The sequence below is a fragment of the Mya arenaria genome, chromosome 14 (genome assembly GCF_026914265.1).
Source record: "Mya arenaria isolate MELC-2E11 chromosome 14, ASM2691426v1".
Lineage (NCBI taxonomy): Eukaryota > Metazoa > Mollusca > Bivalvia > Myida > Myidae > Mya > Mya arenaria.
Window position 1 is genome coordinate 54,801,795 of NC_069135.1, and position 27,893 is coordinate 54,829,687.

A 27,893-nucleotide genomic window follows, 5' to 3' on the forward strand; every position below is an offset into this window, starting at 1 on the left:
ATATTTACATGAAAACCTACAGGAACAAGAGCAGTAGCCAATTGTTTAAACATCAACCGAGTTTAATGGTACAGGGTAAACGCCAAAGACATAGAACATAAAAACAAACAATCACAAACGAGAAAGAAACGTGGAACAACACCACAAACTCCACAAACAACACAGGACATATATACTATATAAAACCTAGGTATGTCTATTAATGATTAATAGTTAACGCCTTGGAACGGTCAGTACAATGTAATTTTACTGGGGGTTTAAATAAGTTTGCGTGCACATCCACATAGTTATCAGAGAGGTTTGTTTTTAGAATGCGACAAATACGTTGGTATGGGGGATTATGTGGACAACCTTGAAGTAACGAGTGCTGGCCAGGATATAACCAATGCTTTCACGGAGAGCGGAGAATACCTGACGACCGCTGTCGCCTCGTCTCTCGAACTTAATATCGGTGTTGCTAACGTTGAATCAGATGTCACAGTGGAAACCTTCTCGGTCAAAATCGAGGCAGATACTCCTGGAGCTAAAATTGAAAGCGTCGAATTGGTGTTATTGCAGGAGGATGACACTACGTTGACAACTCTGGTAACATTCTTATTTTATCTTGTCAAAATTATATCATTGTTTGATGCATATGTTTTAGTATAAGCCAATCCATGTCCGTTTTTAATCCGAATGTGACATACAAAGAATGCTTCTGGCGTTTTCCAATTCCGTATTCTTGAAGTAGTGGGTGTCGATTGCTTTCTTTATTCAAGATGAAAATGACGTCGTAAATATATTTTTATTCATGAAGTCATCAAACTGGCTGTAACAAAAGCGAGTACTTCTAAATTGAATAGCGATGTTTGTTTTATTTGGTTTTAATGTGTTCTGGTGTATTAGTAGCAAACTTTACATACTTGAACGTTCTCTATTTCCTTAAGATTCGTATTTTTTTTAAGTTTAAAATTGCAGATTTATGTTTATATTGAAGAACATGCACTAAACCGTTAACAATAACTGGACTTATTATGACGTCATTTCCGGAAGGCGGTTTCTTTGGTAACGAACAGTGCGCCAAATTCTGGAATAAATGAAAGAAAAAATACTTCCAAAGGAATATAATGATTGTTCAGCATATAATCATAAATCCGTTTCGACAGTTTAACGATATTTTCAACAATCCATGCACCGCGGTCTCGTATTGTACATGTTTACACACCGAACTCGACGTGAAACAAAACAGCGTCCTATCATAAACGTCTCTGTATAATTATTGTAGAGGTAACGAATATATGGTTATTATTTTTAAATTTAAAGTAACGTTTAAAACAGGAGCATGTTCTGTTATGAATTGCCTTAGAACAAAGTCCCTTGGCGGGATTAAGATATACGGAAACTGCGGTTGAATTCCATGTGTACTCATGTTGTTATTTTGCTTTTGTCTCGACTAAAAACACTTTTTGGAGATAGCTTGTTATTATACCGGTATATATTTGAATGTTACCACAAGGTTTTGCTGGAATAATAAGAATGAAAACATACCAAGTTATTTATTTGAATGTGTTTTTTTTTAATTTGTAGACCCTAGAGCCTGTGTCCCTTACTGGGCCCACATTTAGAAGTGTGACGGGCGATTTCCCGGCAGATTTTACAACTGGGAGAATGCTTCTACGCACGGAGAGTGACATAGAAACGACTTTCAAGTTATCTGAGTTGCTCATTAAGGCTTGTTTCGAACCAACAGGTGAGAATCACCAATGCAAGAAATAATTTTTTTATTAATCGGAACATCTCAGACATTTTCCATCGAAAACAACCTCGGGTGTATTTAGGCGGTTTCTATGTCAGAATTCTTTACATTTAACTATGCTGCGAGTAGATCGCGTAGTAATTTCAATTTAGAAGTCTATCCTAGGTTAGGGACATGACTCTTAAAAATAATAATTATATAAACGATAATATATTTTAGTTTGATTCGATTTGAACAAAATAATACAACTTACACGTTAAAATACGAAAATTCATTATGATTATTATGATTATGATTATTATTATTATTGATCAATTTTACGATTTTTTTCTTCTGATATACTAGTTTACATCTTAGGTTGTTTTCTTCTGATGTATAAGTATACATCCTAGGTTGTTTCGATGGAAAATGGCCGTGGAGTTCTGATAAAATATAAGATGTCAAATCTCGTTATGTCGAAGTCGTTGGGACTTTGGGAAATACTTCGAAGTCGTTGGGACTTTGGGGAATACTTTGAAATAACGTAAAATAAAAAAATCCCAAAAACAAAAAGAGTTTAACTTAACCCAAAACAAACGGAAATAAAATCAACATAGCCAGAACATTGAGAAAACAGAGTTTGACATAACGAGTTTTGACTGTATTAACCAACACAAATTAGGTCATCAAACATACAACACAGGACCAACCAAACCGACACCAGGAACTGGTAAATAGTCTAGAATATTTAAAGAAGATTTTTTTTTATCTCAAACGTGACTCTTTATTTTTATTTTATTTAATGACTTTTATAATTGCACTGATATTTATTAAAACAATAATTTTACTTCATTGATTTTTCCATGGCCCCTACTTCGTTCACATATTCTTGTTTTCTTTATTCAATACCAACGGTTTTGTAATTCAGGCACTACTCCGTCGCCGAAAGGACCAGGAGTACCACCGCCAGGACCGACCACACAGGCACCAGGAGTTGGTAAGTGGTTTAGAGTTTAAAAATGAAGGATTTTTATCTAAATCAAGACTCTTGATTTTTAATTTATTTAATGACGTTTATAATTGCACTGATATTTATTAAGGCAATAATTTTACTCCATTGATTTTTCCATGGCGACTTCTTTGTTCACATATTCTTGTTTTCTTTATTGAATACCAATGGTTTTGTAATTTAGGCACTACTCCGTCGCCGACAGGACCAGGAGTACCACCGCCAGGACCAACCACACAAGCACCAGGCGTTGGTAAGTGGTTTAGAGTTTAAAAATGAAGTATTCTTTATCTCAATCAAGCCTTTTTATTTTCCTTTTAATTAATGACTTTTATAATTGGACCGATTATTATCAAAACAATAATCTTACTCCATTGATAATATTTCGATGGGCCCTACTTCGTTCCCATATTTTTGTTTTCGATATTAAATACCTACGTTTTTGTAATTTAGGCACTACTCCGTCGCCGACAGGACCAGGAGTACCACCGCCAGGACCAACCACACAGGCACCAGGAGTTGGTAAGAGGTTTAGAGTTTTAAAATGAAGGATTTTTATCTCAATCAAGAGTCGTAATTTTTCTTTAAATAAATGAATTTTACAATTGCACTGATATTTATCAAAATTATATTTTCACTCCATTAATTTCATTTAGATGACCCCTACTTCGATCACATATTCTTGCTTTCGATATTGATTACCAACGGTTCTGTAATTCAGGCACTACTCCGTCGCCGACAGGACCAGGAGTACCACCGCCAGGACCAACCACACAGGCACCAGGAGTTGGTAAGTTGTCTAAAATATTAAAAGAAGATGTTTCATCTCAATCAAGACTCTTTTTTTTAAATTAATGACTTTAATAATTTCACCGATTTTTATCAAAAGATTAATTTTACTCCATTGATTTTATTTCGAGTCCCCCTACTTCGGTCACATGTATTTGTACTCGATATTAAATACCTACGTTTTTGTAATTTAGGCACCACTCCGTCGCCGACAGGACCAGGAGTACCACCGCCAGGACCAACCACACAGGCACCAGGAGTTGGTAAGTTGTTAAGACTTTTAAAAGAAGATTTTTTATCTCAATGAAGACTCTCTTCTTTCTTTTATTTAATGACTTTTATAATCGGACCTATATTTATCAATACAATAATAATACTGCATTGATTTTATTTCGATAGCCACTACTTCGTTCACTTATTTTTGTTTTCGATATTAAATACCTACATTTTGTAATTTAGGCACTACTCCGTCGCCGACAGGACCAGGAGTACCACCGCCAGGACCAACCACACAGGCACCAGGAGTTGGTAAGTTGTTAAGACTTTTAAAAGAAGATTTTTTTTTATCTCAATGAAGACTCTCTTCTTTCTTTTAATTAATGACTTTTATAATCGGACCTATATTTATCAATACAATAATATTACTCCATTGATTTTATTTCGATAGCCACTACTTCGTTCACTTATTTTTGTTTTCGATATTAAATACCTACGTTTTTGTAATTTAGGCACCACTCCGTCGCCGACAGGACCAGGAGTACCACCGCCAGGACCAACCACACAGGCACCAGGAGTTGGTAAGTTGTTAAGACTTTTAAAAGAAGATTTTTTATCTCAATGAAGACTCTCTTCTTTCTTTTAATTAATGACTTTTATAATCGGACCTATATTTATCAATACAATAATAATACTGCATTGATTTTATTTCGATAGCCACTACTTCGTTCATATGTATTTGTTTTCTATATTAAATACCTACGTTTTTGTAATTTAGGCACCACTCCGTCGCCGACAGGACCAGGAGTACCACCGCCAGGACCAACCACACAGGCACCAGGAGTTGGTAAGTTGTTAGACTTTTAAAAAAAGTTTTATTTTATCTCAATGAAGACTCTCTTCTTTCTTTTAATTAATGACTTTTATAATTGGACCGATATTTTTCAAAACAATAATATTACTCCATTGATTTTATTTCGATTGCCCCTACTTCGTTCACATATTTTTGATTCGATATTTTATAATTACGCTTTTGTAATACAGGCACTACTCCGTCGCCGACAGGACCAGGAGTACCACCACCAGGACCAACAACACAGGCACCAGGAGTTGGTAAGCGGTTAAGAGTTTTACAACAAAGTAATTTTATCTCAATCAAAACTTTTTATTTTTCTTTAAATAAATGAGTTTTATAATTGCACTGATATTTATCAAAACAATAATTTTACTCCATTGATTTTATTTCGATAGCCCTTCTACGCTTACCTATCCTTTTTTATTGAATAACTATGGTTTTGTAATTCAGGCACCACTCCGTCGCCGACAGGACCAGGAGTACCGACCCCAGGACCAGCCACACAGCCACCAGGAGTACCGACGCCAGGACCAGCCACACAGCCACCAGGTGTACCAACGCCAGGACCAGCCACACAGCCACCAGGTGTACCAACGCCAGAACCAGCCACACAGCCACCAGGTGTACCAACGCCAGGACCAGCCACACAACCACCAGGTGTGCCAACGCCAGGACCAGCCACACAGCCACCAGGTGTACCAACGCCAGGACCAGCCACACAGCCACCTGGTGTACCAACGCCAGGACCAACCACACAGGCACCAGGAGTTGGTAAGTGGTTTGGAGTTTTAAAATTAAGGATTTTTATCTCAATCAAGACTCTATATTTTTCATTAAATAAATGAATTTTACAATTGCACTGATATTTATCAAAATTAGTACCACCGCCAGGACCAACCACACAGGCACCAGGAGTTGGTAAGTGGTTTAGAGTTTTAAAATGAAGGATTATTATCTCAATCAAGACTCTTTATTTTTCTTTAAATAAATGACTTTTACAATTGCACCGATATTTATGAAAATAATATTTTCACTCCATTAATTTTATTTCGATGGCCCCTACTTCGATCACATATTCGTGTTTTCGATATTGAATACCAACGGTTTTGTAATTCAGGCACTACTCCGTCGCCGACAGGACCAGGAGTACCACCGCCAGGACCAACCACACAGGCACCAGGAGTTGGTAAGTTGTCTAGAATATTAAAAGAAGATGTTTCATCTCAATTAAGACTCTTTTTTTAAAATAATGACTTAAATAATTTCACCGATTTTTATCAAAAGATTAATTTTACTCCATTGATTTTATTTCGAGTCCCCCTACTTCGGTCACATGTATTTGTTGTCGATATTAAAAACCTACTTTTTTGTAATTTAGGCACCACTCCGTCGCCGACAGGACCAGGAGTACCACCGCCAGGACCAACCACACAGGCACCAGGAGTTGGTAAGTTGTTAAGACTTTTAAAAGATGATTTTTTTATCTCAATAAAGACTCTCTTCTTTCTTTTTATTAATGACTTTTAATACCGAAACAAATATTGGAAACAATCTTTATTTGGCCTTGGAAGATTGTGACCTTGTTATTTTCCGTCCTATATCTGTCAAATTTAGGAATAACATCAAAAGGAATTGTGGAAATACCGAAACAAATATTGGCAACAAGCTTGTGTTGGCCTTACAAGATTGCGAGTGTGTTTATTGCACGTCCGAATTGTTAAGAAAAACAATCCAACAGCAATGTCTTCATCGTTTATGTATTTTTGCTCATATCTGTTGGTCATATGGAGATTTAGCAAGCTATACCGTTTAAACTCATACTGAATGCTAGGGAGTAACCAGGCATCAACTTTTGACAGAGCATAATGACATGATACAACAAACATTGTGTTTGTTAATCGGGTAACTTAAAATATTTACATGAAAACCTACAGAAACAAGAGCAGTAGCCAATTGTTTAAACATCAACCCAGTTTAATGGTACAGGGTAAACGCCAAAGACATAGAACATAAAAACAAACAATCACAAACGAGAAAGAAACATGGAACAACACCACAAACTCCACAAACAACACAGGACATATATACTATATAAAAACTAGGTATGTCTATCAATGATTAATAGTTAACGCATTGGAACGGTCAGTACAATGTAACTTTACTGGGGGTTTAAATCAGTTTGCGTGCACATCCACATTCTTATCCAAGAGTTTGTTTTGTTTAGAATGCGACAAATACGTTGGTATGGGGGATTATGTGGACAACCTTGAAGTAACGAGTGCTGACCAGGATATAACCAATGCTTTCACGGAGAGCGGAGAATACCTGACGACCGCTGTCGCCTCGTCTCTCGAACTTAATATCGGTGTTGCTAATGTTGAATCAGATGTCACAGTGGAAACCTTCTCGGTCAAAATCGAGGCAGATACTTCTGGAGCTATAATTGAAAGCGTCGAATTGGTGTTATTGCAGGAGGATGACACTACGTTGACAACTCTGGTAACATTCTTATTTTATCTTGTCGAAATTATATCATTGTTTGATGCATATGTTTTAGTATAAGCCAATCCATGTCTTTTTTTAATCCGAATGTGACATACATAGAATGCTTCTGGCGTTTTCCAATTCCGTAATCTTGAAGTAGTGGGTGTCGATTGCTTTCTTCATTCAAGATGAAAATGACGTCGTAAATATATTTCTATTCATGAAGTCATCAAACTGGCTGTAACAAAAGCGAGTACTTCTAAATTGAATAGCGATGTTTGTTTTATTTGGTTTTAATGTTTTCTGATGTATTAGTAGCAAACTTTACATACTGGAACGTTCTCTATTTCTTTGAGATTCGTTTTTTAAGTTTAAAATTGCAGATTTATGTTTATATTGAAGAACATGCACTAAACCGTTAACAATTACTGGACTTATTATGACGTCATTTCCGGAAGGCGGTTTCTTTGGTAACAAACAGTGCGCCAAATTCTGGAAGAAATGAAAGAAAAAATACTTCCAAAGGAATATAATGATTGTTCAGCATATAATCATAAATCCGTTTCGACAGTTTAACGATATTTTCAACAATCCATGCACCGCGGTCTCGTATTGTACATGTTTACACACCGAACTCGACGTGAAACAAAACAGCGTCCTATCATAAACGTCTCTGTATAATTATTGTAGATGTAACGAATATATGGTTATTATTTTTAAATTTAAAGTAACGTTTAAAACAGGAGCATGTTCTGTTGTGAATTGCCTTAGAACAAAGTCCCTTGGCGGGATTAAGATATACGGAAACTGCGGTTGAATTCCATGTGTACTTATGTTGTTATTTTGCTTTTGTCTCGACTAAAAACACTTTTTGGAGATAGCTTGTTATTATACCGGTATATATTTGAATGTTACCACAAGGTTTTGCTGGAATAATAAGAATGAAAACATACCAAGTTATTTATTTGAATGTGTTTTTTTTTATTTGTAGACCCTAGAGCCTGTGTCCCTTACTGGGCCCACATTCAGAAGTGTGACGGGCGATTTCCCGGCAGATTTTACAACTGGGAGAATGCTTCTACGCACGGAGAGTGACATAGAAACGACTTTCAAGTTATCTGAGTTGCTCATTAAGGCTTGTTTCGAACCAACAGGTGAGAATCACCAATGCAAGAAATAATTTTTTTATTAATCGGAACATCTCAGACATTTTCCATCGAAAACAACCTCGGATGTATTTAGGCGGTTTCTATGTCAGAATTCTTTACATTTAACTATGCTGCGAGAAGATCGCGTAGTAATTTCAATTTAGAAGTCTATCCTAGGTTAGGGACATGACTCTTAAAAATAATAATTATATAAACGATAATATATTTTAGTTTGATTCGATTTGAACAAAATAATACAACTTACACGTTAAAATACGAAAATTCATTATGATTATTATGATTATTATTATTATTATTATTGATCAATTTTACGATTTTTTTCTTCTGATATACTAGTTTACATCTTAGGTTGTTTTCTTCTGATGTATAAGTATACATCCTAGGTTGTTTCGATGGAAAATGGCCGTGGAGTTCTGATAAAATATAAGATGTCAAATCTCGTTATGTCGAAGTCGTTGGGACTTTGGGGAATACTTCGAAGTCGTTGGGACTTTGGGGAATACTTTGAAATAACGTAAAATAAAAAATCCCCAAAACAAAAAGAGTTTAACTTAACCCAAAACAAACGGAAATAAAATCAACATAGCCAGAACATTGAGAAAACAGAGTTTGACATAAAGAGTTTTGACTGTATTAACCAACACAAATTAGGTCATCAAACATACAACACAGGACCAACCAAACCGACACCAGGAACTGGTAAATAGTCTAGAATATTTAAAGAAGATTTTTTTTTATCTCAAACGCGACTCTTTATTTTTATTTTATTTAATGACTTTTATAATTGCACTGATATTTATTAAAACAATAATTTTACTCCATTGATTTTTCCATGGCCCCTACTTCGTTCACATATTCTTGTTTTCTTTATTCAATACCAACGGTTTTGTAATTCAGGCACTACTCCGTCGCCGACAGGACCAGGAGTACCACCGCCAGGACCGACCACACAGGCACCAGGAGTTGGTAAGTGGTTTAGAGTTTAAAAATGAAGGATTTTTATCTAAATCAAGACTCTTGATTTTTAATTTAATTAATGACGTTTATAATTGCACTGATATTTATTAAAGCAATAATTTTACTCCATTGATTTTTCCATGGCCCCTTCTTTGTTCACATATTCTTGTTTTCTTTATTGAATACCAATGGTTTTGTAATTTAGGCACTACTCCGTCGCCGACAGGACCAGGAGTACCACCACCAGGACCAACCACACAAGCACCAGGCGTTGGTAAGTGGCTTAGAGTTTAAAAATGAAGTATTTTTATCTCAATCAAGCCTTTTTATTTTCCTTTTAATTAATGACTTTTATAATTGGACCGATTATTATCAAAACAATAATCTTACTCCATTGATTCTATTTCGATGGGCCCTACTTCGTTCCCATATTTTTGTTTTCGATATTAAATACCTACGTTTTTGTAATTTAGGCACTACTCCGTCGCCGACAGGACCAGGAGTACTCGACTTTTAAAAGAAGATTTTTTTTATCTCAATGAAGACTCTCTTCTTTCTTTTAATTAATGACTTTTATAATCGGACCTATATTTATCAATACAATAATATTACTCCATTGATTTTATTTCGATAGCCACTACTTCGTTCACTTATTTTTGTTTACGATATTAAAAACCTATGTTTTTGTAATTTAGGCACCACTCCGTCGCCGACAGGACCAGGAGTACCACCGCCAGGACCAACCACACAGGCACCAGGAGTTGGTATGTTGTTAAGACTTTTAAAATGAAGATGTTTTATCTCAATCAAGACACTCTTCTTTCTTTTAGTTAATGACTTTTATAATTGGACCGATATTTATCAAAACAATAATATTACTCCATTGATTTTATTTCGATTGCCCCTACTTCGTTCACATATTTTTGTTTTCGATATTTTATAATTACGTTTTTGTAATACAGGCACTACTCCGTCGCCGACAGGACCAGGAGTACCACCACCAGGACCAACAACACAGGCACCAGGAGTTGGTAAGCGGTTAAGAGTTTTACAACAAAGTAATTTTATCTCAATCAAAACTTTTTATTTTTCTTTAAATAAATGAGATATATAATTGTTTAAACATCAACCCAGTTTAATGGTACAGGGTAAACGCCAAAGACATAGAACATAAAAACAAACAATCACAAACGAGAAAGAAACATGGAACAACACCACAAACTCCACAAACAACACAGGACATATATACTATATAAAAACTAGGTATGTCTATCAATGATTAATAGTTAACGCTTTGGAACGGTCAGTACAATGTAACGTTACAGTTTGCGTGCACATCCACATTCTTATCCAAGAGTTTGTTTTGTTTAGAATGCGACAAATACGTTGGTATGGGGGATTATGTGGACAACCTTGAAGTAACGAGTGCTGACCAGGATATAACCAATGCTTTCACGGAGAGCGGAGAATACCTGACGACCGCTGTCGCCTCGTCTCTCGAACTTAATATCGGTGTTGCTAATGTTGAATCAGATGTCACAGTGGAAACCTTCTCGGTCAAAATCGAGGCAGATACTCCTGGAGCTAAAATTGAAAGCGTCGAATTGGTGTTATTGCAGGAGGATGACACTACGTTGACAACTCTGGTAACATTCTTATTTTATCTTGTCAAAATTATATCATTGTTTGATGCATATGTTTTAGTATAAGCCAATCCATGTCCGTTTTTAATCCGAATGTGCATACATAGAATGCTTCTGGCGTTTTCCAATTCCGTATTCTTGAAGTAGTGGGTGTCGATTGCTTTCTTTATTCAAGATGAAAATGACGTCGTAAATATATTTTTATTCATGAAGTCATCAAACTGGCTGTAACAAAAGCGAGTACTTCTAAATTGAATAGCGATGTTTGTTTTATTTGGTTTTAATGTGTTCTGATGTATTAGTAGCAAACTTTACATACTGGAACGTTCTCTATTTCCTTAGGATTCGTATTTTTTTTAAGTTTAAAATTGCAGATTTATGTTTATATTGAAGAACATGCACTAAACCGTTAACAATTACTGGACTTATTATGACGTCATTTCCGGAAGGCGGTTTCTTTGGTAACGAACAGTGCGCCAAATACTGGAATAAATGAAAGAAAAAATACTTCCAAAGGAATATAATGATTGTTCAGCATATAATCATAAATCCGTTTCGACAGTTTAACGATATTTTCAACAATCCATGCACCGCGGTCTCGTATTGTACATGTTTACACACCGAACTCGACGTGAAACAAAACAGCGTCCTATCATAAACGTCTCTGAATAATTATTGTAGATGTAACGAATATATGGTTATTATTTTTAAATTTAAACAGGAGCATGTTCTGTTATGAATTGCCTTAGAACAAAGTCCCTTGGCGGGATTAAGATATACGGAAACTGCGGTTGAATTCCATGTGTACTCATGTTGTTATTTTGCTTTTGTCTCGACTAAAAACACTTTTTGGAGATAGCTTGTTATTATACCGGTATATATTTGAATGTTACCACAAGGTTTTGCTGGAATAATAAGAATGAAAACATACCAAGTTATTTATTTGAATGTGTTTTTTTTTTAATTTGTAGACCCTAGAGCCTGTGTCCCTTACTGGGCCCACATTTAGAAGTGTGACGGGCGATTTCCCGGCAGATTTTACAACTGGGAGAATGCTTCTACGCACGGAGAGTGACATAGAAACGACTTTCAAGTTATCTGAGTTGCTCATTAAGGCTTGTTTCGAACCAACAGGTGAGAATCACCAATGCAAGAAAGAATGTTTTCATTAATCGGAACATCTCGGACATTTTCCATCGAAAACAACCTCGGATGTATTTAGGCGGTTTCTATGTCAGAATTCTTTACATTTAACTATGCTGCGAGTAGATCGCGTAGTAATTTCAATTTAGAAGTCTATCCTAGGTTAGGGACTTGACTCTTAAAATTAATAATTTTATAAACGATAATATATTTCAGTTTGATTCGATTTGAACAAAATAATACAACTTACACGTTAAAATACGAAAATTCATTATGATTATTATTATTATTATTATTATTATTATTATTATTGATCAATTTTACGATTTTTTCTTCTGATATACTAGTTTACATCTTAGGTTGTTTTCTTCTGATGTATAAGTATACATCCTAGGTTGTTTCGATGGAAAATGGCCGTGGAGTTCTGATGAAATATATGATGTCAAATCTCGTTATGTCGAAGTCGTTGGGACTTTGGGGAATACTTCGAAGTCGTTGGGACTTTGGGGAATACTTTGAAATAACGTGAAATAAAAAATCCCAAAAACAAAAAGAGTTTAACTTAACCCAAAACAAACGGAAATAAAATCAACATAGCCAGAACATTGAGAAAACAGAGTTTGACATAACGAGTTTTGACTGTATTAACCAACACAAATTAGGTCATCAAACATACAACACAGGACCAACCAAACCGACACCAGGAACTGGTAAATAGTCTAGAATATTTAAAGAAGATTTTTTTTTATCTCAAACGCGACTCTTTATTTTTATTTTATTTAATGACTTTTATAATTGCACTAATATTTATTAAAACAATAATTTTACTCCATTGATTTTTCCATGGCCCCTACTTCGTTCACATATTCTTGTTTTCTTTATTCAATACCAACGGTTTTGTAATTCAGGCACTACTCCGTCGCCGACAGGACCAGGAGTACCACCGCCAGGACCGACCACACAAGCACCAGGAGTTGGTAAGTGGTTTAGAGTTTAAAAATGAAGGATTTTTATCTAAATCAAGACTCTTAATTTTTAATTTAATTAATGACGTTTATAATTGCACTGATATTTATTAAAGCAATAATTTTACTCCATTGATTTTTCGATGGCCGCTTCTTCATTCACATACTCTTGTTTTCTTTATTGAATACCAATGGTTTTGTAATTTAGGCACTACTCCGTCGCCGACAGGACCAGGAGTACCACCACCAGGACCAACCACACAAGCACCAGGCGTTGGTAAGTGGTTTAGAGTTTAAAAATGAAGTATTTTTATCTCAATCAAGCCTTTTTATTTTCCTTTTAATTAATGACTTTTATAATTGGACCGATAATTATCAAAACAATAATCTTACTCCATTGATTTTATTTCGATGGGCCCTACTTCGTTCCCATATTCTTGTTTTCGATATTAAATACCTACGTTTTTGTAATTTAGGCACTACTCCGTCGCCGACAGGACCAGGAGTACCACCGCCAGGACCAACCACACAGGCAACAGGAGTTGGTAAGAGGTTTAGAGTTTTAAAATGAAGGATTTTTATCTCAATCAAGAGTCGTTATTTTTCTTTAAATAAATGAATTTTACAATTGCACTGATACTTATCAAAATTATATTTTCACTCCATTAATTTCATTTCGATGGCCCCTACTTCGTTCACTTATTTTTGTTTTCGATATTAAATACCTACGCTTTTGTAATTTAGGCACCACTCCGTCGCCGACAGGACCAGGAGTACCACCGCCAGGACCAACCACACAGGCACCAGGAGTTGGTAAGTTGTCTAAAATATTAAAAGAAGATGTTTCATCTCAATCAAGACTCTTTTTTTTAAATAAATGACTTTAATAATTTCACCGATTTTTATCAAAAGATTAATTTTACTCCATTGATTTTATTTCGAGTCCCCCTACTTCGGTCACATGTATTTGTACTCGATATTAAATACCTACGTTTTTGTAATTTAGGCACCACTCCGTCGCCGACAGGACCAGGAGTACCACCGCCAGGACCAACCACACAGGCACCAGGAGTTGGTAAGTTGTTAAGACTTTTAAAAGAAGATTTTTTATCTCAATGAAGACTCTCTTCTTTCTTTTAATTAATGACTTTTATAATCGGACCTATATTTATCAATACAATAATAATACTGCATTGATTTTATTTCGATAGCCACTACTTCGTTCATATGTATTTGTTTTCGATATTAAATACCTACGTTTTTGTAATTTAGGCACCACTCCGTCGCCGACAGGACCAGGAGTACCACCGCCAGGACCAACCACACAGGCACCAGGAGTTGGTAAGTTGTTAAGACTTTTAAAAGAAGATTTTTTTTTATCTCAATGAAGACTCTCTTCATTGTTTTAATTAATGACTTTTATAATCGGACCTATATTTATCAATACAATAATATTACTCCATTGATTTTATTTCGATAGCCACTACTTCGTTCACTTATTTTTGTTTTCGATATTAAATACCTACGCTTTTGTAATTTAGGCACCACTCCGTCGCCGACAGGACCAGGAGTACCACCGCCAGGACCAACCACACAGGCACCAGGAGTTGGTATGTTGTTAAGACTTTTAAAATGAAGATGTTTTATCTCAATCAAGACACTCTTCTATCTTTTAGTTAATGACTTTTATAATTGGACCGATATTTTTCAAAACAATAATATTACTCCATTGATTTTATTTCGATTGCCCCTACTTCGTTCACATATTTTTGTTTTCGATATTTTATAATTACGTTTTTGTAATACAGGTACTACTCCGTCGCCGACAGGACCAGGAGTACCACCACCAGGACCAACAACACAGGCACCAGGAGTTGGTAAGCGGTTAAGAGTTTTACAACAAAGTAATTTTATCTCAATCAAAACTTCTTTTTTTCTTTAAATAAATGAGTTTTATAATTGTTTAAACATCAACCCAGTTTAATGGTACAGGGTAAACGCCAAAGACATAGAACATAAAAACAAACAATCACAAACGAGAAAGAAACATGGAACAACACCACAAACTCCACAAACAACACAGGACATATATACTATATAAAAACTAGGTATGTCTATCAATGATTAATAGTTAACGCTTTGGAACGGTCAGTACAATGTAACGTTACAGTTTGCGTGCACATCCACATTCTTATCCAAGAGTTTGTTTTGTTTAGAATGCGACAAATACGTTGGTATGGGGGATTATGTGGACAACCTTGAAGTAACGAGTGCTGACCAGGATATAACCAATGCTTTTACGGAGAGCGGAGAATACCTGACGACCGCTGTCGCCTCGTCTCTCGAACTTAATATCGGTGTTGCTAATGTTGAATCAGATGTCACAGTGGAAACCTTCTCGGTCAAAATCGAGGCAGATACTCCTGGAGCTAAAATTGAAAGCGTCAAATTGGTGTTATTGCAGGAGGATGACACTACGTTGACAACTCTGGTAACATTCTTATTTTATCTTGTCAAAATTATATCATTGTTTGATGCATATGTTTTAGTATAAGCCAATCCATGTCCGTTTTTAATCCGAATGTGACATACATAGAATACTTCTGGCGTTTTCCAATTCCGTATTCTTGAAGTAGTGGGTGTCGATTGCTTTCTTTATTCAAGATGAAAATGACGTCGTAAATATATTTTTATTCATGAAGTCATCAAACTGGCTGTAACAAAAGCGAGTACTTCTAAATTGAATAGCGATGTTTGTTTTATTTGGTTTTAATGTGTTCTGATGTATTAGGAGCAAATTTTACATACTGGAACGTTCTCTATTTCCTTAAGATTCGTATATTTTTTAAGTTTAAAATTGCAGATTTATGTTTATATTGAAGAACATGCACTAAACCGTTAACAATTACTGGACTTATTATGACGTCATTTCCGGAAGGCGGTTTCTTTGGTAACGAACAGTGCGCCAAATACTGGAATAAATGAAAGAAAAAATACTTCCAAAGGAATATAATGATTGTTCAGTATATAATCATAAATCCGTTTCGACAGTTTAACGATATTTTCAACAATCCATGCACCGCGGTCTCGTATTGTACATGTTTACACATCGAACTCGACGTGAAACAAAACAGCGTCCTATCATAAACGTCTCTGTATAATTATTGTAGATGTAACCAATATATGGTTATTATTTTTAAATTTAAAGTAATGTTTAAAACAGGAGCATGTTCTGTTATGAATTGCCTTAGAACAAAGTCCCTTGGCGGGATTAAGATATACGGAAACTGCGGTTGAATTCCATGTGTACTCATGTTGTTATTTTGCTTTTGTCTCGACTAAAAACACTTTTTGGAGATAGCTTGTTATTATACCGGTATATATTTGAATGTTACCACAAGGTTTTGCTGGAATAATAAGAATGAAAACATACCAAGTTATTTATTTGAATGTGTTTTTTTTAATTTGTAGACCCTAGAGCCTGTGTCCCTTACTGGGCCCACATTTAGAAGTGTGACGGGCGATTTCCCGGCAGATTTTACAACTGGGAGAATGCTTCTACGCACGGAGAGTGACATAGAAACGACTTTCAAGTTATCTGAGTTGCTCATTAAGGCGTGTTTCGAACCAAAAGGTGAGAATCACCAATGCAAGAAAGAATGTTTTTATTAATCGGAACATCTCGGACATTTTCCATCGAAAACAACCTCGGATGTATTTAGGCGGTTTCTATGTCAGAATTCTTTACATTTAACTATGCTGCGAGTAGATCGCGTAGTAATTTCAATTTAGAAGTCTATCCGAGGTTAGGGACTTGACTCTTAAAATTAATAATTATATAAACGATAATATATTTCAGTTTGATTCGATTTGAACAAAATAATACAACTTACACGTTAAAATACGAAAATTCATTATGATTATTATTATTATTATTATTATTATTATTATTATTATTGATCAATTTTACGATTTTTTCTTCTGATATACTAGTTTACATCTTAGGTTGTTTTCTTCTGATGTATAAGTATACATCCTAGGTTGTTTCGATGGAAAATGGCCGTGGAGTTCTGATAAAATATATGATGTCAAATCTCGTTATGTCGAAGTCGTTGGGACTTTGGGGAATACTTCGAAGTCGTTGGGACTTTGGGGAATACTTTGAAATAACGTAAAATAAAAAATCCCAAAAACAAAAAGAGTTTAACTTAACCCAAAACAAACGGAAATAAAATCAACATAGCCAGAACATTGAGAAAACAGAGTTTGACATAACGAGTTTTGACTGTATTAACCAACACAAATTAGGTCATCAAACATACAACACAGGACCAACCAAACCGACACCAGGAACTGGTAAATAGTCTAGAATATTTAAAGAAGATTTTTTTTTATCTCAAACGCGACTCTTTATTTTTATTTTATTTAATGACTTTTATAATTGCACTAATATTTATTAAAACAATAATTTTACTCCATTGATTTTTCCATGGCCCCTACTTCGTTCACATATTCTTGTTTTCTTTATTCAATACCAACGGTTTTGTAATTCAGGCACTACTCCGTCGCCGACAGGACCAGGAGTACCACCACCAGGACCGACCACACAGGCACCAGGAGTTGGTAAGTGATTTAGAGTTTAAAAGTGAAGGATTTTTATCTAAATCAAGACTCTTGATTTTTAATTTAATTAATGACGTTTATAATTGCACTGATATTTATTAAAGCAATAATTTTACTCCATTGATTTTTCGATGGCCGCTTCTTCATTCACATACTCTTGTTTTCTTTATTGAATACCAATGGTTTTGTAATTTAGGCACTACTCCGTCGCCGACAGGACCAGGAGTACCACCACCAGGACCAACCACACAAGCACCAGGCGTTGGTAAGTGGTTTAGAGTTTTAAAATGAAGTATTTTTTATCTCAATCAAGCCTCTTTATTTTCCTTTTAATTAATGACTTTTATAATTGGACCGATAATTATCAAAACAATAATCTTACTCCATTGATTTTATTTCGATGGGCCCTACTTCGTTCCCATATTCTTGTTTTCGATATTAAATACCTACGTTTTTGTAATATAGGCACTACTCCGTCGCCGACAGGACCAGGAGTACCACCGCCAGGACCAACCACACAGGCACCAGGAGTTGGTAAGAGGTTTAGAGTTTTAAAATGAAGGATTTTTATCTCAATCAAGAGTCTTTATTTTTCTTTAAATAAATTAATTTTACAATTGCACTGATATTTATCAAAATTATATTTTCACTCCATTAATTTCATTTCGATGGCCCCTACTTCGATCACATATTCTTGATTTCGATATTGATTACCAACGGTTCTGTAATTTAGGCACTACTCCGTCGCCGACAGGACCAGGAGTACCACCGCCAGGACCAACCACACAGGCACCAGGAGTTGGTAAGTTGTCTAAAATATTAAAAGAAGATGTTTCATCTCAATCAAGACTCTTTTTTTTAAATTAATGACTTTAATAATTTCACCGATTTTTATCAAAAGATTAATTTTACTCCATTGATTTTATTTCGAGCCCCCCTACTTCGGTCACATGTATTTGTACTCGATATTAAATACCTACGTTTTTGTAATTTAGGCACCACTCCGTCGCCGACAGGACCAGGAGTACCACCGCCAGGACCAACCACACAGGCACCAGGAGTTGGTAAGTTGTTAAGCCTCTTAAAAGAAGATTTTTTTATCTCAATGAAGACTCTCTTCTTTCTTTTAATTAATGACTTTTATAATCGGACCTATATTTATCAATACAATAATAATACTGCATTGATTTTATTTCGATAGCCACTACTTCGTTCATATGTATTTGTTTTCGATATTAAATACCTACGTTTTTGTAATTTAGGCACCACTCCGTCGCCGACAGGACCAGGAGTACCACCGCCAGGACCAACCACACAGGCACCAGGAGTTGGTAAGTTGTTAAGACATTTAAAAGAAGATTGTTTTTTATCTCAATGAAGACTCTCTTCATTGTTTTAATTAATGACTTTTATAATCGGACCTATATTTATCAATACAATAATATTACTCCATTGATTTTATTTCGATAGCCACTACTTCGTTCACTTATTTTTGTTTTCGATATTAAATACCTACGCTTTTGTAATTTAGGCACCACTCCGTCGCCGACAGGACCAGGAGTACCACCGCCAGGACCAACCACACAGGCACCAGGAGTTGGTATGTTGTTAAGACTTTTAAAATGAAGATGTTTTATCTCAATCAAGACACTCTTCTATCTTTTAGTTAATGACTTTTATAATTGGACCGATATTTATCAAAACAATAATATTACTCCATTGATTTTATTTCGATTGCCCCTACTTCGTTCACATATTTTTGTTTTCGATATTTTATAATTACGTTTTTGTAATACAGGTACTACTCCGTCGCCGACAGGACCAGGAGTACCACCACCAGGACCAACAACACAGGCACCAGGAGTTGGTAAGCGGTTAAGAGTTTTACAACAAAGTAATTTTATCTCAATCAAAACTTCTTTTTTTCTTTAAATAAATGGGTTTTATAATTGTTTAAACATCAACCCAGTTTAATGGTACAGGGTAAACGCCAAAGACATAGAACATAAAAACAAACAATCACAAACGAGAAAGAAACATGGAACAACACCACAAACTCCACAAACAACACAGGACATATATACTATATAAAAACTAGGTATGTCTATCAATGATTAATAGTTAACGCTTTGGAACGGTCAGTACAATGTAACGTTACAGTTTGCGTGCACATCCACATTCTTATCCAAGAGTTTGTTTTGTTTAGAATGCGACAAATACGTTGGTATGGGGGATTATGTGGACAACCTTGAAGTAACGAGTGCTGACCAGGATATAACCAATGCTTTTACGGAGAGCGGAGAATACCTGACGACCGCTGTCGCCTCGTCTCTCGAACTTAATATCGGTGTTGCTAATGTTGAATCAGATGTCACAGTGGAAACCTTCTCGGTCAAAATCGAGGCAGATACTCCTGGAGCTAAAATTGAAAGCGTCAAATTGGTGTTATTGCAGGAGGATGACACTACGTTGACAACTCTGGTAACATTCTTATTTTATCTTGTCAAAATTATATCATTGTTTGATGCATATGTTTTAGTATAAGCCAATCCATGTCCGTTTTTAATCCGAATGTGACATACATAGAATACTTCTGGCGTTTTCCAATTCCGTATTCTTGAAGTAGTGGGTGTCGATTGCTTTCTTTATTCAAGATGAAAATGACGTCGTAAATATATTTTTATTCATGAAGTCATCAAACTGGCTGTAACAAAAGCGAGTACTTCTAAATTGAATAGCGATGTTTGTTTTATTTGGTTTTAATGTGTTCTGATGTATTAGGAGCAAATTTTACATACTGGAACGTTCTCTATTTCCTTAAGATTCGTATTTTTTTTAAGTTTAAAATTGCAGATTTATGTTTATATTGAAGAACATGCACTAAACCGTTAACAATTACTGGACTTATTATGACGTCATTTCCGGAAGGCGGTTTCTTTGGTAACGAACAGTGCGCCAAATACTGGAATAAATGAAAGAAAAAATACTTCCAAAGGAATATAATGATTGTTCAGTATATAATCATAAATCCGTTTCGACAGTTTAACGATATTTTCAACAATCCATGCACCGCGGTCTCGTATTGTACATGTTTACACATCGAACTCGACGTGAAACAAAACAGCGTCCTATCATAAACGTCTCTGTATAATTATTGTAGATGTAACGAATATATGGTTATTATTTTTAAATTTAAAGTAATGTTTAAAACAGGAGCATGTTCTGTTATGAATTGCCTTAGAACAAAGTCCCTTGGCGGGATTAAGATATACGGAAACTGCGGTTGAATTCCATGTGTACTCATGTTGTTATTTTGCTTTTGTCTCGACTAAAAACACTTTTTGGAGATAGCTTGTTATTATACCGGTATATATTTGAATGTTACCACAAGGTTTTGCTGGAATAATAAGAATGAAAACATACCAAGTTATTTATTTGAATGTGTTTTTTTTAATTTGTAGACCCTAGAGCCTGTGTCCCTTACTGGGCCCACATTTAGAAGTGTGACGGGCGATTTCCCGGCAGATTTTACAACTGGGAGAATGCTTCTACGCACGGAGAGTGACATAGAAACGACTTTCAAGTTATCTGAGTTGCTCATTAAGGCGTGTTTCGAACCAAAAGGTGAGAATCACCAATGCAAGAAAGAATGTTTTCATTAATCGGAACATCTCGGACATTTTCCATCGAAAACAACCTCGGATGTATTTAGGCGGTTTCTATGTCAGAATTCTTTACATTTAACTATGCTGCGAGTAGATCGCGTAGTAATTTCAATTTAGAAGTCTATCCGAGGTTAGGGACTTGACTCTTAAAATTAATAATTATATAAACGATAATATATTTCAGTTTGATTCGATTTGAACAAAATAATACAACTTACACGTTAAAATACGAAAATTCATTATGATTATTATTATTATTATTATTATTATTATTATTATTATTATTATTGATCAATTTTACGATTTTTTTCTTCTGATATACTAGTTTACATCTTAGGTTGTTTTCTTCTGATGTATAAGTATACATCCTAGGTTGTTTCGATGGAAAATGGCCGTGGAGTTCTGATAAAATATATGATGTCAAATCTCGTTATGTCGAAGTCGTTGGGACTTTGGGGAATACTTCGAAGTCGTTGGGACTTTGGGGAATACTTTGAAATAACGTAAAATAAAAAATCCCAAAAACAAAAAGAGTTTAACTTAACCCAAAACAAACGGAAATAAAATCAACATAGCCAGAACATTGAGAAAACAGAGTTTGACATAACGAGTTTTGACTGTATTAACCAACACAAATTAGGTCATCAAACATACAACACAGGACCAACCAAACCGACACCAGGAACTGGTAAATAGTCTAGAATATTTAAAGAAGATTTTTTTTTATCTCAAACGCGACTCTTTATTTTTATTTTATTTAATGACTTTTATAATTGCACTGATATTTATTAAAACAATAATTTTACTCCATTGATTTTTCCATGGCCCCTACTTCGTTCACATATTCTTGTTTTCTTTATTCAATACCAACGGTTTTGTAATTCAGGCACTACTCCGTCGCCGACAGGACCAGGAGTACCACCGCCAGGACCGACCACACAAGCACCAGGAGTTGGTAAGTGGTTTAGAGTTTAAAAATGAAGGATTTTTATCTAAATCAAGACTCTTGATTTTTAATTTAATTAATGACGTTTATAATTGCACTGATATTTATTAAAGCAATAATTTTACTCCATTGATTTTTCGATGGCCGCTTCTTCATTCACATACTCTTGTTTTCTTTATTGAATACAATGGTTTTGTAATTTAGGCACTACTCCGTCGCCGACAGGACCAGGAGTACCACCACCAGGACCAACCACACAAGCACCAGGCGTTGGTAAGTGGTTTAGAGTTTAAAAATGAAGTATTTTATCTCAATCAAGCCTTTTTATTTTCCTTTTAATTAATGACTTTTTTAATTGGACCGATAATTATCAAAACAATAATCTTACTCCATTGATTTTATTTCGATGTGCCCTACTTCGTTCCCATATTCTTGTTTTCGATATTAAATACCTACGTTTTTGTAATTTAGGCACTACTCCGTCGCCGACAGGACCAGGAGTACCACCGCCAGGACCAACCACACAGGCACCAGGAGTTGGTAAGAGGTTTAGAGTTTTAAAATGAAGGATTTTTATCTCAATCAAGAGTCGTTATTTTTCTTTAAATAAATGAATTTTACAATTGCACTGATATTTATCAAAATTATATTTTCACTCCATTAATTTCATTTCGATGGCCCCTACTTCGATCACATATTCTTGTTTTCGATATGAAATACCTACGTTTGTGTAATTTAGGCACTACTCCGTCGCCGACAGGACCAGGAGTACCACCGCCAGGACCAACCACACAGGCACCAGGAGTTGGTAAGAGGTTTAGAGTTTTAAAATGAAGGATTTTTATCTCAATCAAGAGTCGTTATTTTTCTTTAAATAAATGAATTTTACAATTGCACTGATATTTATCAAAATTATATTTTCACTCCATTAATTTCATTTCGATGGCCCCTACTTCGATCACATATTCTTGTTTTCGATATTGATTACCAACTGTTCTGTAATTCAGGCACTACTCCGTCGCCGACAGGACCAGGAGTACCACCGCCAGGACCAACCACACAGGCACCAGGAGTTGGTAAGTTGTCTAAAATATTAAAAGAAGATGTTTCGTCTCAATCAAGACTCTTTTTTTAAAATTAATGACTTTAATAATTTCACCGATTTTTATCAAAAGATTAATTTTACTCCATTGATTTTATTTCGAGTCCCCCTACTTCGGTCACATGTATTTGTACTCGATATTAAATACCTACGTTTTTGTAATTTAGGCACCACTCCGTCGCCGACAGGACCAGGAGTACCACCGCCAGGACCAACCACACAGGCACCAGGAGTTGGTAAGTTGTTAAGACTTTAAAAAGAATTTTTTTTATCTCAATGAAGACTCTCTTCTTTCTTTTAATTAATGCCTTTTATGATCGGACCTATATTTATCAATACAATAATAATACTGCATTGATTTTATTTCGATAGCCACTACTTCGTTCATATGTATTTGTTTTCGATATTAAATACCTACGTTTTTGTAATTTAGGCACCACTCCGTCGCCGACAGGACCAGGAGTACCACCGCCAGGACCAACCACACAGGCACCAGGAGTTGGTAAGTTGTTAAGACTTTTAAAAGAAGATTTTTTTATCTCAATGAAGACTTTCTTCTTTCTTTTAATTAATGACTTTTATAATCGGACCTATATTTATCAATACAATAATATTACTCCATTGATTTTATTTCGATAGCCACTACTTCGTTCACTTATTTTTGTTTTCGATATTAAATACCTACGTTTTTGTAATTTAGGCACCACTCCGTCGCCGACAGGACCAGGAGTACCACCGCCAGGACCAACCACACAGGCACCAGGAGTTGGTATGTTGTTAAGACTTTTAAAATGAAGATGTTTTATCTCAATCAAGACACTCTCCTTTCTTTTTGTTAATGACTTTTATAATTGGACCGATATTTATCAAAACAATAATATTACTCCATTGATTTTATTTCGATTGCCCCTACTTCGTTCACATATTTTTGTTTTCGATATTTTATAATTACGTTTTTGTAATACAGGCACTACTCCGTCGCCGACAGGACCAGGAGTACCACCACCAGGACCAACAACACAGGCACCAGGAGTTGGTAAGCGGTTAAGAGTTTTACAACAAAGTAATTTTATCTCAATCAAAACTTTTTATTTTTCTTTAAATAAATGAGTTTTATAATTGTTTAAACATCAACCCAGTTTAATGGTACAGGGTAAACGCCAAAGACATAGAACATAAAAACAAACAATCACAAACGAGAAAGAAACATGGAACAACACCACAAACTCCACAAACAACACAGGACATATATACTATATAAAAACTAGGTATGTCTATCAATGATTAATAGTTAACGCTTTGGAACGGTCAGTACAATGTAACGTTACAGTTTGCGTGCACATCCACATTCTTATCCAAGAGTTTGTTTTGTTTAGAATGCGACAAATACGTTGGTATGGGGGATTATGTGGACAACCTTGAAGTAACGAGTGCTGACCAGGATATAACCAATGCTTTTACGGAGAGCGGAGAATACCTGACGACCGCTGTCGCCTCGTCTCTCGAACTTAATATCGGTGTTGCTAATGTTGAATCAGATGTCACAGTGGAAACCTTCTCGGTCAAAATCGAGGCAGATACTCCTGGAGCTAAAATTGAAAGCGTCGAATTGGTGTTATTGCAGGAGGATGACACTACGTTGACAACTCTGGTAACATTCTTATTTTATCTTGTCAAAATTATATCATTGTTTGATGCATATGTTTTAGTATAAGCCAATCCATGTCCGTTTTTAATCCGAATGTGACATACATAGAATACTTCTGGCGTTTTCCAATTCCGTATTCTTGAAGTAGTGGGTGTCGATTGCTTTCTTTATTCAAGATGAAAATGACGTCGTAAATATATTTTTATTCATGAAGTCATCAAACTGGCTGTAACAAAAGCGAGTACTTCTAAATTGAATAGCGATGTTTGTTTTATTTGGTTTTAATGTGTTCTGATGTATTAGGAGCAAACTTTACATACTGGAACGTTCTCTATTTCCTTAAGATTCGTATTTTTTTTAAGTTTAAAATTGCAGATTTATGTTTATATTGAAGAACATGCACTAAACCGTTAACAATTACTGGACTTATTATGACGTCATTTCCGGAAGGCGGTTTCTTTGGTAACGAACAGTGCGCCAAATTCTGGAATAAATGAAAGAAAAAATACTTCCAAAGGAATATAATGATTGTTCAGCATATAATCATAAATCCGTTTCGACAGTTTAACGATATTTTCAACAATCCATGCACCGCGGTCTCGTATTGTACATGTTTACACACCGAACTCGACGTGAAACAAAACAGCGTCCTATCATAAACGTCTCTGTATACTTATTGTAGATGTAACGAATATATGGTTATTATTTTTAAATTTAAAGTAACGTTTAAAACAGGAGCATGTTCTGTTATGAATTGCCTTAGAACAAAGTCCCTTGGCGGGATTAAGATATACGGAAACTGCGGTTGAATTCCATGTGTACTCATGTTGTTATTTTGCTTTTGTCTCGACTAAAAACACTTTTTGGAGATAGCTTGTTATTATACCGGTATATATTTGAATTTCACCACAAGGTTTTGCTGGAATAATAAGAATGAAAACATACCAAGTTATTTATTTGAATGTGTTTTTTTTTTAATTTGTAGACCCTAGAGCCTGTGTCCCTTACTGGGCCCACATTTAGAAGTGTGACGGGCGATTTCCCGGCAGATTTTACAACTGGGAGAATGCTTCTACGCACGGAGAGTGACATAGAAACGACTTTCAAGTTATCTGAGTTGCTCATTAAGGCTTGTTTCGAACCAAAAGGTGAGAATCACCAATGCAAGAAAGAATGTTTTCATTAATCGGAACATCTCGGACATTTTCCATCGAAAACAACCTCGGATGTATTTAGGCGGTTTCTATGTCAGAATTCTTTACATTTAACTATGCTGCGAGTAGATCGCGTAGTAATTTCAATTTAGAAGTCTATCCGAGGTTAGGGACTTGACTCTTAAAATTAATAATTATTTAAACGATAATATATTTCAGTTTGATTCGATTTGAACAAAATAATACAACTTACACGTTAAAACACGAAAATTCATTATTATTATTATTATTATTATTATTATTATTATTGATCAATATTACGATTTTTTTCTTCTGATATACTAGTTAACATCTTAGGTTGTTTTCTTCTGATGTATAAGTATACATCCTAGGTTGTTTCGATGGAAAATGGCCGTGGAGTTCTGATAAAATATATGATGTCAAATCTCGTTATGTCGAAGTCGTTGGGACTTTGGGGAATACTTCGAAGTCGTTGGGACTTTGGGGAATACTTTGAAATAACGTAAAATAAAAAATCCCAAAAACAAAAAGAGTTTAACTTAACCCAAAACAAACGGAAATAAAATCAACATAGCCAGAACATTGAGAAAACAGAGTTTGACATAACGAGTTTTGACTGTATTAACCAACACAAATTAGGTCATCAAACATACAACACAGGACCAACCAAACCGACACCAGGAACTGGTAAGTAGTCTAGAATATTTAAAGAAGATTTTTTTTATCTCAAACGAGACTCTTTATTTTTATTCTATTTAATGACTTTTATAATTGCACTGATATTTATTAAAACAATAATTTTACTCCATTGATTTTTCCATGGCCCCTACTTCGTTCACATATTTTTGTTTTCTTTATTCAATACCAACGGTTTTGTAATTCAGGCACTACTCCGTCGCCGACAGGACCAGGAGTACCACCGCCAGGACCGACCACACAGGCACCAGGAGTTGGTAAGTGGTTTAGAGTTTTAAAATGAAGGATTTTTATCTGAAGCAAGACTCTTTATTTTTATTTTAATTAATGACGTTTATAATTGCACTGATATTTATTAAAGCAATAATTTTACTCCATTGATTTTTCGATGGCCACTTCTTCGTTCACATAGTCTTGTTTTCTTTATTGAATACCAATGGTTTTGTAATTTAGGTACTACGCCGTCGCCGACAGGACCAGGAGTACCACCGCCAGGACCAACAACACAGGCACCAGGAGTTGGTAGGTTGTTAAGACTTTTAAAAGAAGATTTTTATCTCAATCAAGACTCTCTTCTTTCTTTTAATTAATGACTTTTATAATTGCAGCGATATCTATAAAAACAATAATATAACTCCATTGATTTTATTTTGATGGCCCCTACTTCGTTCACATATTCTAGATTTGTTAATTGAATACCTACGTTTTTTGTAATTCAGGCACTACTCCGTCGCCGACAGGACCAGGAGTACCACCGCCAGGACCAACCACACAGGCACCAGGAGTTGGTAAGTGGTTTAGAGTTTTAAAATGAAGTATTTTTATCTCAATCAAGACTCTCTATTTTTATATCGATTTCAAGTTATCTGACTTGCTCATTAAGGCTTGTTTCGAACCAAAAGGTGAGAATCACCAATGCCAGATAGAATGTTTTCAGTAATCGGATCACCTCGGACATTTTCCATCGAAAACAACCTCGGATGTATGTAGGCGGTTTCTATGTCAGAATTCTTTACATTTAGCTATGCTGCGAGTAGATCGCGTAGTAATTTCAATTTAGAAGTCTATCCTAGATTAGGGACTTGACTCTTAA

The 27,893-nt window shown here is 35.3% G+C and overlaps 2 protein-coding genes across 3 annotated transcripts in view; both read left to right on the plus strand.

Annotated features, from left to right (window-relative positions):
- Positions 1–315: 315 nt before the first annotated feature.
- On the plus strand, positions 316–6,533 carry LOC128216263 (involucrin-like). The gene is made up of 8 exons (XM_052922833.1): positions 316–585; positions 1,567–1,729; positions 2,643–2,711; positions 4,773–4,837; positions 5,035–5,355; positions 5,702–5,770; positions 5,963–6,031; positions 6,519–6,533. The coding sequence occupies exons 1-8, from the start codon at positions 331–333 to the stop codon at positions 6,531–6,533; spliced, it is 1,026 nt and encodes a 341-aa protein (XP_052778793.1). The 5' UTR covers positions 316–330.
- A 280-nt stretch (positions 6,534–6,813) lies between these two features.
- Positions 6,814–27,893, plus strand: part of LOC128216904 (SCO-spondin-like) — a 52,746-nt gene continuing 31,666 nt past the window's right edge. Inside the window, exons 1-9 of one of the 2 annotated variants that reach the window (XM_052923607.1) lie at positions 6,814–7,083; positions 8,060–8,222; positions 9,135–9,203; positions 12,889–12,957; positions 14,754–14,822; positions 15,162–15,436; positions 16,417–16,579; positions 17,500–17,568; positions 22,384–22,452. In XM_052923607.1, coding sequence (XP_052779567.1) covers positions 6,829–7,083; positions 8,060–8,222; positions 9,135–9,203; positions 12,889–12,957; positions 14,754–14,822; positions 15,162–15,436; positions 16,417–16,579; positions 17,500–17,568; positions 22,384–22,452 — 1,201 coding nt within the window. In that variant the 5' untranslated portion in view covers positions 6,814–6,828. Of the gene's footprint in view, positions 7,084–8,059; positions 8,223–9,134; positions 9,204–10,570; positions 10,841–11,808; positions 11,972–12,888; positions 12,958–14,753; positions 14,823–15,161; positions 15,437–16,416; positions 16,580–17,499; positions 17,569–22,383; positions 22,453–27,893 lie in introns of those variants that run through there. The other variant, XM_052923608.1, reaches the window with a different exon arrangement.

Bases quoted from the DNA above. Each gene is read 5' to 3' on its own strand.
- LOC128216263 (XM_052922833.1), top strand. From the start codon at position 331: ATGGGGGATTATGTGGACAACCTTGAAGTAACGAGTGCTGGCCAGGAT. The intron at 1,730-2,642 runs GTGAGAATCACC...TTTGTAATTCAG, and splicing joins GGCTTGTTTCGAACCAACAG to GCACTACTCCGTCGCCGAAA. The intron at 2,712-4,772 runs GTAAGTGGTTTA...TTTGTAATACAG, and splicing joins CACACAGGCACCAGGAGTTG to GCACTACTCCGTCGCCGACA.